This window comes from Miniopterus natalensis, chromosome 10, assembly GCF_054644295.1.
Source record: "Miniopterus natalensis isolate mMinNat1 chromosome 10, mMinNat1.hap1, whole genome shotgun sequence".
In the NCBI taxonomy this organism is placed as follows: Eukaryota; Metazoa; Chordata; class Mammalia; order Chiroptera; family Miniopteridae; genus Miniopterus; species Miniopterus natalensis.
Window position 1 is genome coordinate 58,783,026 of NC_142090.1, and position 18,686 is coordinate 58,801,711.

An 18,686-nucleotide genomic window follows, 5' to 3' on the forward strand; every position below is an offset into this window, starting at 1 on the left:
GGGGGAGCTTTCTAATTCTTTAAGTTGTAGGGTTAGATAGTTTACTAAAAATTTTTCTTGCTTTTTGAAGTAGGCCTGTAGTGCTATGAACTTTCCTCTTAGGACTGCTTTCACTGTGTTCCATAGATTTTGAGTTGTGTGCTCATTTTCTTTTGTTTCCAGGAAGTTTTTGATTTCTTCCTTGGTTTTATTGGTAACCCATTCAATGTTTAGTAACATGCTATTTAGCCTCCATGTGTTTGAATGTTTTTGAGTATTTTTACTGTAGTTGATTTCTAATTTCATGCCCTTGTGGTCTGAGATGCTTGATATGATTTCAATATTCTTGAACTTGTAGAGAGTTGTTTTGCATTTAAGGTTATTATTCATAGATACTTATCTATTGCCGTTTTAATTCTTTATGCGTATGTTTCTCTCTCTCTATTTCTACTTCTAATTACAGCAGTTCCTTTAACATTTCCTGTAATGCTGGTTTGGTGGTGATAAACTCCTTTAGCCTTTTTTTGTCTGAGAAGCTTGTTATTTCACCATCCATTTTGAATGATAGTCTTGCTAGATAGAGTAGTCTTGGTTTCAGATCTTTGTTTTGTATTACCTTGGATACTTCATGCCTGTAGAGTTTCTGATGAAAGTCAGCTGACAGCCTTATGGGAGCTCCTTTGTAGGTAATGGATTGCTTTTCTCTTGCTGCTTTTAATATTCTGTCTTGAATTTTTGGCATTTTAATTATGATGTGTCTGAGCGTAGGCCTCTTTGGATTCTTCTTGCTTAGGACTCCCTGTGCCTCCTGAACTTGTGTGACTTTTTCCTTGACCAGGTTAGGGAAGTTTTCTGCCATTATTTCTTCAAACAAATTCTCTGTTTCCTGCTCTTTCTTTTCCGTTTCTGGCACTCCTATGATGCGAATAATGTTGCATTTCATGTTGTCCCACAGCTCCCTTAGACTGTCCTGTTTTTTAATTGTTTTTCCTTTTTGGATCTCTGATTGAGTGATTTTTTTCTACCCTGTCTTCTAATTTGCTGATCCAATCCTCAGCTTCCTCTAACCTGCTGTTTATTCCTTCCAGTGTATTCATTATTTCTGCTATGTCATTCTTAATTTCCTCCATAGTTTCCATATCTTTTTTCATGCAATTGAGCATCCTTACACTCAGTATTCTAAACTCTCTATCTAATAGATTGGTTTTCTCCATTTCATTTAGCGTTTTTTCTGAAGACTTCTCTCGTTCTTTCATTTGGGGCTTGTTTTTTGGTCTCCCCATTTTGGATCCCTGTTTGAGTTTGTTTCTATGTATTAGGAAAGCCTGCTAGGACTCTCAGTGTTTTTGGAGGGTCTCTGGTGCAGGCCGATGTCAGATTCGGTTTGTGACTGGCCTTAACTACCCTTTGTTGGGGCTGGGTACATTTGGACAGTACCAGGATGCACACCAAAGTCTGTTTTTCCAAGGCCTGAGTCCAGAAGCAGATAAGGCAGAGACTCAAAGCACTCTGAGGTCTGCCTCTGCCTGCAGGCTGATTAATCTGATTCTCTTAATGAGCCTCAGGCTGTAGAAACTCCATGGGGTAGGATGAGAGGTTTTCCAGCAGCGTGGGGCAATTGCTCCCCCCTTCCCGGCAAAAGCAGCTGAATATCTGCCTGAGAAAGATGTTTTTGGGGAATGACTTCACACAGGAATCCAGAGGGGTGCCCTCTAAGCTCTATCTCCAGAGCCCACGACCCTAGATTTTCCTCACACAGCTCTAGTCCACTCTGCCCTCCCTCTGCTGGAGCTCAAGGTGAGGAGCTGCACACAAAACTTTGTGTGTTGGCCCTTTAAGAGGGTGCCTGCATTTTCAGCCATCTCTCCCTGGAAGACAGAAGCCCGGCTGCTTTTCACAGCCAGATGTTACGTGGGCATCTTTCCCAGTTCTGATGCTTTTGGCTGGGAGGCCCAGCCTGGGGTTTAGGCCCCAGAGTCCTCAGTGGGAACCCCCCACAGCTGAGATATCCCTCTGGACCTTCAGCTGCTGTCTATAGGAGCCCAGCCACCCCTCGTGCCTCTGCACTTCCTACCAGTCTCTATGCTGTCTCCACTTTTCCTTGGTTATGAGGGTGCTCTCCAGCTCGTCTTCAATTGCAGTTGATTATTCAAGATGATTTTTCTGTATTTTAGTTGTAATTCCAGTTTGGTCCCGGGAGAGTGTCAGTGTAGCTTCCACTCAGTCCTCCGCCATCTTTCCGTATCTTCATATTTATTAAAGAATGCCAAACTGTTTTCCAAAGTGTTCACATCAGTTTGTACACTTTCTAGCAGAGTATGAGAGTTCTGTTGCTTTGCATCTTTGCCAATAGTTGTTATTGTCAGACCTTTGTCGCCAGTATGGTGGGTGTGCAGTGCATTATTGTTGTGATTTTAATTTACATTTGCTGCTTACTGAAGTGGTCTAATCCTTCTATCATATGATTATTGGCTAGCTGTATTTCTGCTTTTTGTTATGCTTCTTCAGATCTTTTCCCCACTTTCAATATGGGTATCTCTTAATTTAGATTTGCAGATGGAAATCATTTCAGATTAAATTGAAATCTAATTTTCATCACACCTAGTGAAGACACATATCTTTGTCTTCAGTTCTGTTTAATATAATGGTACAAACACCTATTCTTTTGCAGATTTTGAAAGTTATACCATAGTCTTATATTTGCCATTGAAAAGCTGAAGATTTTAAATATCTTTAAATATTTCAGAGAAAATGGGTATAATGTGATCCCAAATTAAATATATCTCTTATGTTAGGACATAAAATTAATTGAAGATTATTTTAGAGAACTGATTAGTATTAATTTACTTAAGTTAAATAGAACCCGATTGAAAGCTTAGTTTTACATACATACATATTTATATGTGTAGATCCTTGACCTTCCTAAGAAATAGTCTTAAAAGCCTGAATGAATACGACTATCTTCTAAATTCAAGTTATTTCTGTCTCCTAACATCAGTAATAGAAATTGTAATATGAAATGATGAACTTTAATAAAATTTTTTAAGTTAAAAATATATTTATGGTATACTAGAGAAGCAAAAGAGGAGAGTAAAAATCACCTCTAGGATCTCCTAAATCCTAAAATAATGATTGCTAATACACAGGTAAATATTTCTTCAGACCTGAAATGTGCATGTCTATATAAGTTTACATTTTTCACAGAAATGGGATCCTAATACATATTTTGTAACTTTTTAAAATTTATTATACCTAGGGATTTAAATAGTTCAGTTTGTTTTCATTGTAACAGACATGTAGCAAGGGTTTGGTTGGTTTTTATAGAAAAAAAATAGAGGTTTCAAATGGGATTTAGACTTCCTACCTCTCCAGTAAAGTTCTTAGGGACTGTCTGTGAAGGAAGGCTGAACAAAACAAGCCAGCAGCACTGATCATTGTGGTCTTAGTTACGTGATAACTCCTGTAAGCACCCCATGTGGCTATCAAAAACCAGTAGAGCCCTGCTGAGCCCAACCGATGTGGCTCAGTCAGTAGGAGCTTCGTCCCATACACCAGAAGGTCATGAGTTCTATTCCCAGTCAGGGCACATATGTAGGTTTCAGGTAACAGACAACCAATCAATGTTTTTTTCTCTCCCTACCCCTTTCTCTCTCTTTCTCTCTCTCAAAATCAGTGAAAATGTCCTTGGGTGAGGATTAAAAAACAAAACAAAAAACCATTGGAAATTCTTAATATGAGCTATAGAAATTCTGAATGAACAAATACAGGTTTCTATGTATAATATTGTGTGAACACCTAAAGTTTTCTTTTATTTCAAGTCGTTTTAAAAAGTATATGCTTTTATTGATTTCAAAGAGAGGAAGGGAGAAAGAGAGAGAGATTGAAACATCAGTAATGAGAGAGTCATTGATCAGCTGCCTCCTTCATGCCCCCCACTGGGGATGGAGCCCAAAACCTGGACATGGGCCCTGACCTAGAAACAAACCGCGACCTCCTGGTTCATAGGTCGATGCTCAACCACTGAGCCACACCAGCCAGGCTTATTTCAAGTCTTGTGTCCATTTATATATTCTGTTAAACTTTTACCCTTATATATTTATAGTTCTGAAATCTTGATTTTGTGGAAAACATGCATAAAATGTATTTATATGAATTGCTAACTTTTGGGACGGTAATCTTTTCATTAGCTTTATAGTAATCGCCTAAATTACAAATCAATTCTTATTCAACAAAATATTTTTAACCCATATATGAGTTGCTTGATCATACTTTAAATATTAATAATTTTCCATTTAGAAGTCCTGGAACATAATATACAGCAGAAGCAGTCTCAAATGCTGGAAATGCAGGTGGAGCTCAGCAGCATGAAGGACAGGGCCGCAGAGCTGCAGGAACAGCTGAGCTCTGAGAAGATGGTGGTTGCCGAACTGAAGAGTGAACTTGCACAGACTAAGCTGGAACTGGAAACAACACTTAAGGCACAGCACAAGCACCTCAAGGAATTAGAGGCATTCAGGTGAGCCAGGCTTCCTTATTATAAACCCTGTTAGAGAAGAAATTGGAACAATTTTGTCCCAGACATTATGCAGATCTTACAAAAATGTAATATTATATATACATGATGTTTAAGTAGCATGAAACTTTGTTATGTATAGGAAGAACTCAGTGGAAAGGAAAACTCCAAATATTTACAAATAATAAAGTCATGATTAGGTATTGGCATAGTCTCTACGATGGCTTCCCTTCTATTTGAGACTTTTTATATAAGATACATAATTTTCACCTTTATTTCATTTATTTGACCAAGTAATTTGAAATGGTATTTATGATTTCAATAGAATTCATAGTTCAGTTAGCTAATATATGCAAAATACTTTAAAAGATAATGTTTGTAAAAAGAATAAGTTTGTTGCTGTAAATACTGAGATACTCTGCATGCTAAGGATGCATTATGAGCACAGTCTTTATTTTGAACATTGTTTTCACACACACACAAACATGATATTTCCCATGTTTAGTAGAAGACAAGGGAAAATTTTTATTAATATTATTTTGTAATACTAAATTGTTTGCAGTGGTAAAGAACTAATAGGTGTACTATTACAGAAACGGTTAATTGGAAATAAACCACAAAAATCTGTAATCTTTACATGGTTTATATTTTCTTATTAGCTGGTTTATTCTATGCCTCCACTTTTCATTGGACGCTGTACTCTCTCTCTCACTATATAGTCAAAGTAGTTTTATGAAAGCTTATTTGTCTCTCTGATTTAGGTTGGAAGTTAAAGATAAAACAGATGAAGTACATTTGCTTAATGAGACATTAGCAAGTGAACAGAAAAAATCCAGAGAGCTCCAGTGGACTTTGGAAAAAGAGAAAGCCAAACTGGGGCGCAATGAAGAGCGGGATAAAGAAGAACTTGAGGTATTGTTATCTCTGTCTTTAAATATCTGTGGAAACTCAACACTATAGATGAAAGAGAGCCTGTGGACTTCTCTTTCTAAAATGTTGACTTTGGACTCTTTATGAGGTTCTATAGGCTGTTTGCTCTGTGTTGAATACTATTACAATGATATCTAAATTGCACTAGGAATGCTGGTAGTGAGGTGCTTTTTTTGTTTTGCTACATCCAAGGATGCATATGGACTGTTCTCCTGCAATATGTGTTTTGGGAATTTGATTAGTGCATATACAATTTGATAAATAGGGCAATCATGTCAGCTTAATGCAGAAATAGTTTTCGTTCCTGTTTTCTTTGAGGGAAGGGGAGCAGTGATAATTTTCTGGCAGCAGGATGCTATATTTTAAGAAAATTTAAAGTGAATCCCTTCACTCTGGGCTCTCTCACAGTTTTGCACAGCTCTCAGCTCAAGGCAGGTGGTATTGCATGTAGTGCCCACTTCAGTGGTAGCCCCACTGGCTCAGAGCTCTTCTGTCCACATAACTCAGCACTCACTAGCCCTATACTAAAAAGCCAGCATTTCCGCCCTGTTACTTTTGAGGGTTATTTTTTTTTTTTTTTTAAGTTTTATTATTGTTTAAAATATTACAGATGTCCCTTTTTCTCCCCAATGACCCGTTCCACCCCATTCCTTCCCCCTCCCCAGTCCCTCTCCCCACCATTGTCCATGTCCTTGGGTTGTGTATATATGCACATAAATTCTTTGGTTACTCTCTCCCCCTCCACCCTCCCACCCTCCTCCAACCCTCTGACATTCATCAGTCTCATCTATGCTTCCATGTCATTGAATCTGTTCTGTTCATCAGTTTATTAAGTTCTTTAGATTCCACGTATAAGCGAGATCATGTGATATTTGTCTTTCGCTGCCTGGCTTATTTCACTTAGCATAATATTCTCCAGGTCCATCCATACTGTCCCAAAGGGTACGAGATTCTTCTTCTTTACAGCTGCATAGTATTCCATGGTGTAAATGTCCCACAGCTTTTTTATCCACTCATCTACTGATGGGCACTTGGGCTGTTTCCAGATCTTAGCTATTGTAAACTGTGCTGCTATGAACATCGGGGTACATATATCCTTTCTGATGAATGTTTCAGGATTCTTAGGATACATTCCTAGGAGTGGAATCACTGGGTCGAAAGGCAGCTCCATTTTTAATTTTTTGAGGAACCTCCATACTGTTTTCCATAGTGGCTGCACCAGTCTGCATTCCCACCAGCAGTGTACTAGGGTTCTCCTTTCTCCACACCCTCGCCAGCACATGTTGTTTGTTGATTTGTTGATGGCAGCCATTCTGACAGGTGTGAAGTGATACCTCATTGTGGTTTTAATTTGCATCTCTCTGATGATTAGCAACGTCGAGCATTTTCTCATGTGTCTCTTGGCCATCCGTATGTCCTCTTTGGAGAAGTGTCTATTTAAGTCCTTTGCCCATTTCTTAATTGGGTTATTTGTCTTCCTCTTGCTGAGTGCTATGAGTTCTTTGTACACTTTGGAAATTAGCCCCTTTTCAGATTCATCCTTGGCAAATATGTTTTCCCAGACCATAGGGTTCCTTTGTATTTTGAGGCTGTTTTCTTTTGCTGTGCAGAAGCTTTTTAGTTTGATGTAGTCCCATATATTTATTTTTTCCTTTGTTTCTCTTGCCCTAGGAGATGTATCAGTGAAAAGTCCACTACGTGGGATGTCTGTGATTTTACTGCCTATGTTTTCTTCCAGGATTTTTATGGTTTTGTGACTTACATTTAAGTCTTTTATCCATTTTGAGTTTATTTTTGTGTATGGTGAAAGTTGGTGGTCTAGTTTCATTCTTTTGCGTGTATCTGTCCAATTTTTCCAGCACCACTTATTGAAGAGACTGTCCTTACTCCATTGGATACTCTTGCCTCCTTTGTCAAATATTAACTGACCATAGTGGCGTGGGTCTATTTCTGGGGTCTCTGTCTGTTCCATTGATCTATAAGCCTGTTGTTGTACCAATACCAGGCCGTTTTGATTACAGTGGCTTTGTAATATAGTTTGAAGTCTGGTAATGTGATCCCTCCCACTCTGTCCTTTTTTCTCAAGATGGCTGCAGCTATTCGGAGTCTTTTTTGGTTCCATATAAATTTTCGAAATGTTTTTTCTAGGTCTGTGAAATATGCTATTTGGTATTTTCATAGGAATTGCATTAAATTTATAAATTGCTTTGGGTAGTATGGACATTTTAATGATATTAAGTCTTCCAATCCATGAGCATGGTATCTTCTTCCACCTGTTTAAATCTTCCTCTATTTCTTTTTTCAGTGTCACGTAGTTTTCTGAGTACAGGTCTTTTACATCCTTGGTTAAGTTTATTCCTAGGTATCTTATTTTTTTAGTTGCAATGGTAAATGGTATTGCTTTTTTAGTTTCTCTCTCTGAAAGTTCATTTTTGGTGTATAAGAATGCCATTGATTTCCGGATGTTGATTTTGTATCCAGCTACCTTGCCAAATTCGTTTATCAAATCTAGTAGTACTTTGATGGAGTCTTTAGGGTTTTCTATGTACAGTATCATGTCATCTGCAAATAATGACAGTTTTACTTCCTCCTTTCCAATTTGGATACCTTTTATGTTTTCCTCCTGTCTGATGGCTATGGCGAGGACTTCCAGAACTATGTTGAATAAGAGTGGTGAAAGTGGACATCCCTGTCTTGTCCCGGTTTTTAATGGAAATGGTTTTAGTTTTTGCCCATTGAGTATGATGTTGGCTGTAGGTCTGTCATATATGGCCTTTATTATGTTGAGGTATGATCCCTCTATTCCCACTTTGCTGAGAGTTTTTATCAGAAATGGGTGCTGGATTTTGTCAAATGCTTTTTCTGCGTCTATTGATATGATCATATGATTTTTGTCCTTCATTTTGCTTATGTGATGTATCACATTTATTGATTTGCGGATGTTGTACCAGCCTTGCATCCCCGGAATAAATCCCACTTGGTCATGATGTATGATCTTTTTAATGTATTGCTGGATCCGGTTTGCTAGTATTTTAGTGAGGATTTTAGCATCTGTGTTCATCAGGGATATTGGCCTGTAATTTTCTTTCTTTGTAGTATCTTTATCTGGTTTTGGGATTAGGATGATGCTGGCCTCATAAAAAGAATTTGGGAGTTTTCCCTCCTCTTGAATTTTCTGGAATAGTTTGAATAGAATAGGTGTTAATTCTTCTTTGAATGTTTGGTAAAACTCACCTGTAAATCCATCTGGTCCAGGACTTTTGTTTGCTGGGAGTTTTTTGATTACTGCTTCAATTTCATTAGTTGTTATCGGCCTATTCAGGTTTTCTGCCTCTTCTTGATTCAGCTTTGGAAGGTTGTATGCCTCTAGGAATTTGTTCATTTCCCCTATGTTGTCCAATTTGTTGGCATACAGTTGCTCATAATATTTTCTTACAATCCTTTGTATTTCTGTTGGATCAGTTGTTACATCGCCTCTTTCATTTCTGATTTTATTTATTTGGGTCCTCCCTCTTTGTTTCTTAGTGAGTCTGGCTAAAGGTACATCAATCTTATTTACCTTTTCGAAGAACCAGCTCTTGGTTTCATTGATTTTTTGTATTGTTTCTTTAGTCTCTATGTCATTAATCTCTGCTCTGATTTTTATTATTTCCTTCCTTCTACTTGCTCGGAGCTTTTCTTGCTGTTCTCGTTCTAGTTCTTTTAGTTGTTGCGTTAGATGGTTCATTAGATCTTTTTCTTGTTTCTTGAGATAGGCCTGTAATGATATGAATTTTCCTCTCAAGACTGCTTTTGCCGTGTCCCATAGGTTTTGAGTTGTTGTCTGTTCATTGTCGTTACTTTCCATGAAGTGTTTGATTTCTTCCTTGATCTCCTTGGTAACCCATTCATTGTTTAATAACATGCTATTTAGCCTCCATGTGTTTGAATATTTTTGAGTTTTTTTATAGTGGTTGATTTCTAGTTTCATGGCATTGTGATCCAAGAAGATACTTGATATGATTTCAATCTTCTTATATTTGTAGAGACTTGCCTTGTGCCCTAACATGTGGTCTATTTTTGAGAATGGTCCATGTGCACTTGAGAAGAATGTGTATTCTGCTGCTTTGGGGTGAAATGTTCTATAAATGTCAATTAAATCCATTAGGTCTAGTGATTCATTTAAGGTCTGCGTTTCCCTGTTGATTTGTTGTCTTGATGATCTGTCCAGTGCTGACAGTGGGGTGTTAAAGTCCCCCACTATGATTGTATTGCTGTCAATCTCCCCTTTGAAGTCCCCCAAGAGACTTTTTATATATTTAGGTGCTCCTGTATTGGGTGCATAAATGTTCATAAGGGTTATTTCCTCCTGTTGGATTGATCCCTTTAGTAATATGTAGTGGCCATCTTTGTCTCTCATTATGGTCTTTATTTTGAAGTCTGTTTTGTCAGAAATAAGAATTGCTACTCCAGCTTTCTTTTCCTTTCCATTTGCATGGAATATTTTACTCCACCCCTTCACTTTTAGCCTGTGTGAGTCTTTTGCTCTCAGGTGGGTCTCTTGTAGACAGCATATATTTGGGTCCTGTTTTCTTATCCATTTAGCTACCCTTTGTGAGGGTTATTTTTTAATGTCCAGCATGGGTATCCTGCAGGCTTATGAGCTTTCAACCTGTCAAAGACATATCATCTCCTCGAGTGCTGATTACCTGTTTTTATCTTTACAAATTTGAATACGTTTTGAGTAGTTTGCTCCTAACCCTGGTTTCCCTAAGCATTATTATTTTTAGTAAGTAAAACACAAAGTTTTTCAGAAGCTCATATTGCGTTCTTTCAGAAATATTTGTATTTTTAAAGGTTATTGTTTCTGCAAGAAATATACTACCCTACTTCATATTTAAACCAGATATGGTTAATATTAGGAGAGAAAGTATTATTTACTTAGCTATCTTTTGTTTATATTCTTTGATGAAAATCACCTAGCTGTCCAAATAATTATGCTCTAACCACTGAAAATTTAAGTAAATAAACCAAATAATCAGTGCTATTACCAAATACTACCAAATTAATATTAATAAAGCACAATTGTGTACTTATAAAGTTTTTTTAATAATAGTAACAAATTCTTAAAATCATTTTCTTCTATAAGGATCTGAAATTTTCACTTGAGGGTCAAAAACAAAGGAATATTCAGCTAAGTCAACTATTGGAACGACAGAAACAACTACTAAACGAATCACAGCAGGAAATAGAATCACAGAGAGCACTCCATGATGCCCAGCTGTCAGAAGAACGAGGCCGAAACTTAGAGCTTCAAGTACTTCTTGAATCCGAGAAAGTTCGGATCCGGGAAATGAGTAGTACTCTGGACAGGGAGCGGGAAGTGCTCGCTCAGCTGCAGCAAGGCAGCGATGACGGCGGGCAGCCTCGGCCGCCTTTGCCCTCCGAGGACCTCCTGAAAGAGCTGCAGAAACAGCTGGAGGAGAAGCACAGCCGCATAGTGGAGCTGTTAAATGAGACTGAGAAATACAAACTGGATTCTTTGCAGACAAGGCAGCAAATGGAAAAGGATAGGCAGGTTCACAGAAAGACGCTGCAGACAGAGCAGGAGGCCAACACCGAGGGACAGAAGAAAATGCATGAGCTCCAGTCCAAAGTGGAAGACCTTCAGCGTCAGCTCGAAGAGAAAAGGCAGCAAGTTTATAAGTTAGACCTGGAAGGAAAGCGACTGCAAGGAATTATGCAGCAATTCCAGAAACAAGAACTAGAACGAGAAGAGAAACGAGAAAGCAGAAGAATTCTGTATCAGAATCTTAATGAGGTAAATTGACAGTTTGTTTTAAAATATTTTTTAAAAGAATATTGCAGCCCTTTGGTCATATACTTTTGATGTTGGATTAAATTATTTACATAGCTGTGTACAAATCATTTTAAAACGAAATCTATACAAGTTTCTTTGGAGTATAAATAATACAACATGTCTTCAAATAACATCGTTCCATTCAACTTCATTTTGTTATAACATTGATGAGATGGAGTAGGAGCTTAACTCTTGTTTGTATCAGGTAGCCTGTGATAAAATTGATTTAGTTATATGTTGTTTCACTTAAAGCCACAGAACCTATCAACGACATTGAGAGCTTACTGTAAATTGTGTTCCCTTAAGAAAGAATGCTATTCATGTATAATTACTGCTTTTTCTTTTTCTGTCCAAAATTGCCAGCCAACCACATGGAGTTTAACCAGTGATAGAACTAGAAATTGGGTTCTTCAACAGAAAATAGGAGGAGAGACAAAGGAATCAAGCTATCCTAAACTGATTGAAATGAATGAAGGAGGAACTGGCTATAATCATGAACTGGAAATGATCAAACAAAAGCTTCAACATATGGCTTCAAAACTACAGCATCTAGCCCAGAAAGCCTCCAATAGGTTAGACTTTCCTGCCTGACCTTTGGAAAGAGCATTCTTAGACAAGCTGGACAGAATCTGCCCCTCACTAATAGCTAGCCAAGGGTGGGGAATTGAAATTTTAAAGTTAATGCCTGTTTACATTAGGAGGTGATATTTTCTAACAACATTCATACACCTGAAAACAAATATATTAACACCTTGGCCCAGGGGGAGGGAACACTAAATGTAAAGGAGAAGTGATGGGTGAAGCAGAGCGCTGCCCGGTCCATAACATTTGTGCTAGTCTACACCGCTAATTGAGAAGATGTTTTCACACTTGATGTCCTTTTCTTTTCTTTTCTTTTTTAAAGACTGCAGTTTGAAACAGCAGATGATGAAGATTTCATTTGGGTTCAGGAAAATATTGATGAAATTATTTTACAACTACAAAAATTAACTGGCGAGCCAGGCAAAGAGGTATGACTTAGAAAACTCTTTGTGAAGTATCAAGAGCAAAGGTTTAATGGAAACTGTATGAATCACTTGAAACTGGCACCATGTTTTCTAAAGAGTTTTACTTTTATCTTTTCATTTGTTTTAAATATTAATATTTTCCTTCCGCCAATAAAAGATAGTGAAAGCATGAGGGAAATTAACTTTCATTATCATTATTGAATAATTATGGTGACCTCTTGTATTTTGATAGCCAAGTTTCCTGAAAGGTTAGTCTGCCTGCTACCCTCAGCACTCCATGAACGTTACCCATGTCTTCACAGCTGACTAATCTGGTGAATCTTTTCAGCCCCTGTCTTTCTTGACCTTGTTGTCTTTGTGACATTTTACACTTTTTACCTCTTCCATCTTAAAAACCCCCTTCCCTTTTTTTTGTGTCAGTATTCTCTCATTTCTTCCATTCTTTCATCAGTCCCCTTCATGAGTTCCTCTTCCTCCTATCCACATCCATTTCTTTTCTCTAATGACAACTGTGAAAGCTTATTCATTTATGCAGCCTGAATTTCTCAGTGGACTTACTCATTGAACAAATACTTATATAGGGCACCTACTATGGGTCCGGTGTTTTCCTGGCTTCTGGAGATACAGTAAATAAATCTTGCCCTTATGGAGCTTATGTTCTAGTGGACCACCTTTTTCCTGTGGTCCCAAGTTTATATTTTCAGTTAGTTATTAGACATATTTCTTTGGGGAAATGTACTCCATAGTGACCCCTTAGGAACCTCACAGACGCATTCCAAACTGAGCATTATTTTCCTTTTCTCTTTCCTGTCCCAAACCCAGTTTAGAAAGCTGAAGTCACCATAGACCACCTTACTTCACTGTTACTTGCACATCCAAGCAGTCACTAAATCCTGTGCCTTCTGCCTCCTAAAACATCCATCCTACGTGCCCTTAGTCATTGCCTTCATTCAGGCCTTCAGCATTTGCCGCCTAGCCTGTTGCAATAACTTGCTGATGTGTCTGCTCACACCAGGATCTATCTTTGCTAATTTAATCTACTTCACATACTTTTACCCAAGAAATCTTCCTAACACGTAAATTTTGTTTATGGCATGCTCATGCCGAAAGCCTTTCATGGCTCTCCACTGTGTGCATTTAGTTCTGTTATCCCTAGAATGAAAGCAGCCTTTACTCCAGCCTTACCAAGCAACCGTAGCTCCCCAAAACCAGCACTCTTGCTCAAGCCTTTGTGCCTTTACGCATGCTTCATATACCCTTCCCTGTCTTCTTTCCTGCCTGGTAAATTCCTACTTATTATTTAAGGCTCAGTGCAAGCACCACTTCTTCATGAAATTGTTGTTCTAAGTGCTTGTTCACGTTTTGTATGTGTTACTTATAAATGTTTGTGCTTATGCAACCTTATGCCATTTTATCTTTCTAGCCTTGCCTAGTGTCCCCAAATACCTCTTGTGGCTCATTGACTGAAAGACTACTGAGACAAAATGCTGAGCTGACAGGACATATCAGCCAACTGACCGAAGAAAAGAATGATTTAAGAAACCTGATAATGAAGCTGGAAGAGCAGATCAGGTGGTATCGACAGACAGGAGCTGGCAGAGATTATGTACGTCTGTTTTTAGCATGCCATACAGTAAAAATCATGCAAAATTACAGTTTCTGCTACTTAGTTTCAGTTTTTACTCCTGATAATGTAAAAATATTAAGTATATGATTCTTAGTAGGATCATTAGAAAATTTTATAGGGATGGTGATAATAATAATAGCTTTTCTCTATCAGGAGCCTTCTCTGTGCCAGATTCCAGGTTTTATACATTTAGAACCTCTAATCTACACCCAGCCTTGACATGAGAAAACTGACATCAGTAGTCAAACCAAATCAACTTATCTCCAAAGCCATATTTTGCTACCTATGGACCAACAGCAGACACGTGTTGAAGAAATGTTCAAATTTGAATTCTGGCTCTTCTCATCAGTTATATACCCATTATTATGTTCATAACTCAAGTGAAAGGTGTCATTAAATTATTTCAGTCTAATAAACTACTCTGGGAATTCATTAAAAAATTGTTTCATTTAAAACTGCAAAATAAATTGCTGGCTCTGTCATTACCCAACGTAAAGATAGGGGAGACTTGTAAGACAGCTGTGCAGTTGGGTACACAATAACACATCTGCAGAGCTTCTGTAGGGATCCATTTCCTGTGTACATGCCACATGGCTTTTCCCCATTTCTTCAGTGTACCAGACTCAACATTTGGACCCGGATGGTCCATCTATTAAGTCCCTAGACTTTTTCACTGCAAAGTTCTGCTAAATCTAAACACCTTCTTTGGAGCTAGGCTTTCACGAGGATTTTTAGTTGCAAAGTTAATCTGCTCAGCAAAGGACCATATACTTAAAAGTTACTGTACATTATTTAATGTCAGTTGAGATTGGCTTTTAATGTCCCTGTCTGAGGTTGGGAAGCTCAGACTTCTATATCTCCCATAGCGATACCTTTAATATGTTTAAATCAGGTTTTTCTTTAGAGACTTCTTTTTAAAAATCAATTAAGTAGGCTCTGGTCTCTGCAGTCTTCCAGGTTTTCATTCAGCGGTAGCAACAACATTGAAGCCATCATTGCTTCTGAAAAAGAAGTCTGGAACAGAGAAAAGTTGGCTCTCCAAAAATCCTTGAAGAGGGCAGAAGCTGAAGTATACAAACTGAAAGCTGAACTAAGAAACGAAGCTTTACTTCACAATCTGAGCCCTGATTCTGAGCATGCCACTATAAAGGTCAGAGACATCTTCCATCTAAATGTATACCAAACAAAGCTGGCTTCTGTTTCGCCTTGTTTCACCTCTCACTAACCTTAATTCTACAGGTGAAAATTCAGGTGGCACTCAGGCTGTGTTTCTGGGTCTCTCTATTCAGTCTCTGTCAGGAATGTAGGTTTCTAGCTGGTGACAAAAAATCTATAGCAATGCAAGCCCAGGTCTGGGACCAGATTTATAAGCTCTGTTAATGGTCACAGTTGGCAGCACCTGAGTTCATGGTCCTGCTTCCCACAATATTACCCCTAATAGACAACAGAAAGTTGTCTTTTCAATTCCCAACAAAAACTCTACTCCTGTCAATATAGATCATCCTGCTCTATAAGATGGTAAGCCCTCTGAATAACCTCTCTACTAATAATGAATATTGTAGCAAAACTACCTTAATCAACATAAAATCCAAAACAAAAAGAAATAAAAATGTTTGGAATAGTTATTCCAGCTATGGAGTGAACATAAATTTATGACTTATCAAAGGGCAGAAAACGTTAACAATGAAAAAGTTAAGTAGATTAGTGACCATAATAATAAAAGTAGCTCTAGACAATTAAATGTAAAAACTCAGACAATAATGGAATGACAAAAATTTTTGCAATAAATGTGGTGAATAGGGGCTAATACCCAAAATAAAAAGCATAACTTTAAGGTTAGTATTCAGATTCCATTGACTAAAAAGAGGCAGAAGTGTAAGGTTAGGGTTAATTATGTTTATTTTTAACTTTGCTGATAAAGTAGAAAACAGTGATAGAGTACCTGCCATTCTACTACTAGCCCTTTTTTAAAAAAAATCTAGGTCATCTTCCCCTAGAGAACAGTTTGAATCACTTCTTGATAGTGTCTTTATGTTCTTCCCTTCTTTAAACGTAGAGGATTTATGGTAAATACCTGAGGGCAGAAAGTTTTCGGAAAGCTCTCATTTATCAGAAGAAATACCTGCTGCTGTTACTGGGTGGCTTCCAGGAGTGTGAAGAGGCCACCCTGGCTCTACTTGCCCGGATGGGGGGGCAACCAGCCTACACGGATCTAGAGATGATCACCCACCGTCCAAAGGGCTTCACCAGGTTTCGATCGGCAGCCAGAGTGTCCATGGCAATTTCAAGGTAAAGTATTTGAAAAAAAATTTATTTCAATAGACTCTCTAAAAGGATTTTTTTTTAAGCATATCTTTATTGATTTCAGAGAGAGGAAAGGAAGGGGGAGAGAGATAGAAACATCAATGATGAGAGAGTCATTGATCGTCTGCCTAGCCCACAAGACGGGCACGTGCCCTGACCGGGAATCGAATCTTGATCTCCTGGATCCTAGGTCGATGCTCAACCACTGAGCCACACCCGGCTGGGCTATTTTTATTTGTATTTGTATTTGTATTTGTATTTTTGGTTAATCTTCACCCGAGTATTTTTTCCATTGATTTTTTAGAGATAGTGGGAGGGGGTGGGGGAGAAACATCGATGTGAGAAAGACACATCAATTGATTGCCTCCTGTATTCTCCCCAGCTAGGGCTGAGGATCAAACCTGCAACCCAGGTACGTGCCCTTGACCAGGAATTGAACCCGTGACCCTTCGGTGTATAGACCAGTGCTCTAACCACTGGGAGCACTGGTCAGGGCAAAGATTAGTTATTTTTAATCTCTCTTTTCTCTGCCTGTGTGCTCCGTATGAGACATTTACTAAAATATGCCTGCCTCTTTCTCAGTTTCCATCCATTTAGCAGGGATACCTTATGTTGTCCTCTAGAGACTCGGTGAAAAGGGCCGTTCCAGATGCAGGCAGCTGGTGACTCAGAGCTGGCACATCTAATTTAGGCACTTTTTTTTTCTTTCTAAATCTGAGTAAGCCCTTGAACTAGTTCAGACATATAAATAAGAGGGAGAAATGTTTTTGAAAAATTACTTAGGCTGTAACATATGTTCATACAAACTCCTGGAGCCCAGTTACAGAAAGCCCTGGCCTAACTGTATTCAGTCCAGAGGTTAGCCTTTAGGGCACTGGACTCTGCTACTGCTCTTGTCACTCTCTAGTAGTTCCACGTGAGGAACTCTGTCACTTGTTCTGTGTCTGATTGAAGTGGAGTCAGGACTCAAACTACCTTGGGGACCTGGCCTACTATAGTCCTCTGACCTGGGTGGTATATACCCAGGTACTAGGCTTTTCTGTGCTTCCCCTCCTTTTTATTTCTGTAGGAGCCAGACAGTCCGAAAGGAATTTGGTTTTTAAAGTGTTTCTATTGGGTCACATCTGATGTCTTCAGCAATTTAGCCCTTTTTTCTTTACCTGTTTTTTTTTTTTAATATGACTTGGAATTTTTTAACTAGAAGCTGTGTGAGATCATATAACCTAGAATGTTATTTCACAGATAAGGAAACTGAGGCGGGGGAGGCTGCAAAGCAAATAGTAATAGAGCTGGGACAACCAGCCAGGGCTCCCAAGTTTCATCCCTGTTGGTTCTCTAAAGGAGGCTCGCGTTTCACTTTATTGATGGGCTAGAGTCTCCCTGCCTCTGCTACTCCACACTGTGGTCACATGGTTCCAGTTCCTCCCTTCATCACCTTGTACACTTTGTACAGAGTTAAGTGCTGGGAGAGGCATTGATGAAAAAGACATCAGTCCTGCCTAAACCCCTGAAGGCAGCTCACGTCCTCCTAGGGAAGACCAGTATGCCTGTAAGTTAGAAGGCTCCAGATGAGAGGTCACAGGGGTTAACCACTGATTTTGATTAGAAGAATTTGGGAAGTCTCCATTAAGGCCACTTGCCATTGAAGGACTTCACGCTACCTCTCTCTCTCCTCTCCTCTTATATGTTTATGGTATTTTGACTCTCCTAAAACTGAGCTTGAAACCGATTGGAATTATGAAATCAAAACCAGTGCTTCAGAAGGCTCGTCCGGACAGGACAAGGCAGGCAGCCCTTGCTGCAGCTGGTTCGTGGCACTGCCACGCTGGTCCTTGGGAGCCAGCAGTTTCTCATCGCTGGTTACGCAGGATCCTCCAGCCTTCCCAGCTCGCTCTTCCTGCCGGCTCAGGGTCTGCCACTCTCTCCGTTTCACCTCCCTCCTTTTCGCTCTTCCCAACTTCTCGCCCTTTCTTTGCCCACCCACTTTTCTCTTCTACTTTTGCTTTCCGTCTCTTGTGTCCCATTTACCCCTGAAGCCAGAACTGATGTTGGCCTCACAGTAGACTTTTGCTGCCTCTGGGGAAGTCCTGTTCTTCTGCTCCAGTTAATTTTGCCACAGATGTTTGCATAGTTTAGGCAGTCATGTGATTTTGAAATTTGTTCTGCATTCATATCTACATATATGACTTGATTTTTGTGCAAAGTGTATATTTATACTTTTTACATTATAGATATGCTGTGAAATTTTTTTGGGATCTCTTTTAGAATGAAATTTTTAGTTCAACGCTGGCATCGAGTCACAAGTTCTGGTTCCATCAACATTAACAGGGATGGCTTTGGACTGAATCCAGGTGAAGTCAAAATAGTTTTTTCTTCTGTCTATGACTGTCTAAAGTTACCATGTGTAATACCTTCCAAATAATGTTGTTTTCCAAAGACAGCTGGGGACCTTGCTGTTTCAAAGAATAAAATGGAGTACTTAGTCTG

General features: G+C 38.8%; 1 protein-coding gene across 4 annotated transcripts in view; it reads left to right on the forward strand.

Moving 5' to 3' along the window:
- Positions 1–18,686, forward strand: part of AKAP9 (A-kinase anchoring protein 9) — a 137,219-nt gene that overhangs the window by 115,090 nt on the left and 3,443 nt on the right. For all 4 annotated transcript variants that reach the window (XM_087821151.1, XM_087821149.1, XM_087821150.1 and 1 more), the window contains 9 exons: positions 4,276–4,495; positions 5,254–5,404; positions 10,551–11,222; positions 11,625–11,833; positions 12,166–12,271; positions 13,692–13,874; positions 14,845–15,045; positions 15,952–16,184; positions 18,465–18,550. In XM_087821151.1, the coding sequence (XP_087677277.1) occupies positions 4,276–4,495; positions 5,254–5,404; positions 10,551–11,222; positions 11,625–11,833; positions 12,166–12,271; positions 13,692–13,874; positions 14,845–15,045; positions 15,952–16,184; positions 18,465–18,550 (2,061 nt within the window). The remainder of the gene's footprint in view (positions 1–4,275; positions 4,496–5,253; positions 5,405–10,550; positions 11,223–11,624; positions 11,834–12,165; positions 12,272–13,691; positions 13,875–14,844; positions 15,046–15,951; positions 16,185–18,464; positions 18,551–18,686) is intronic.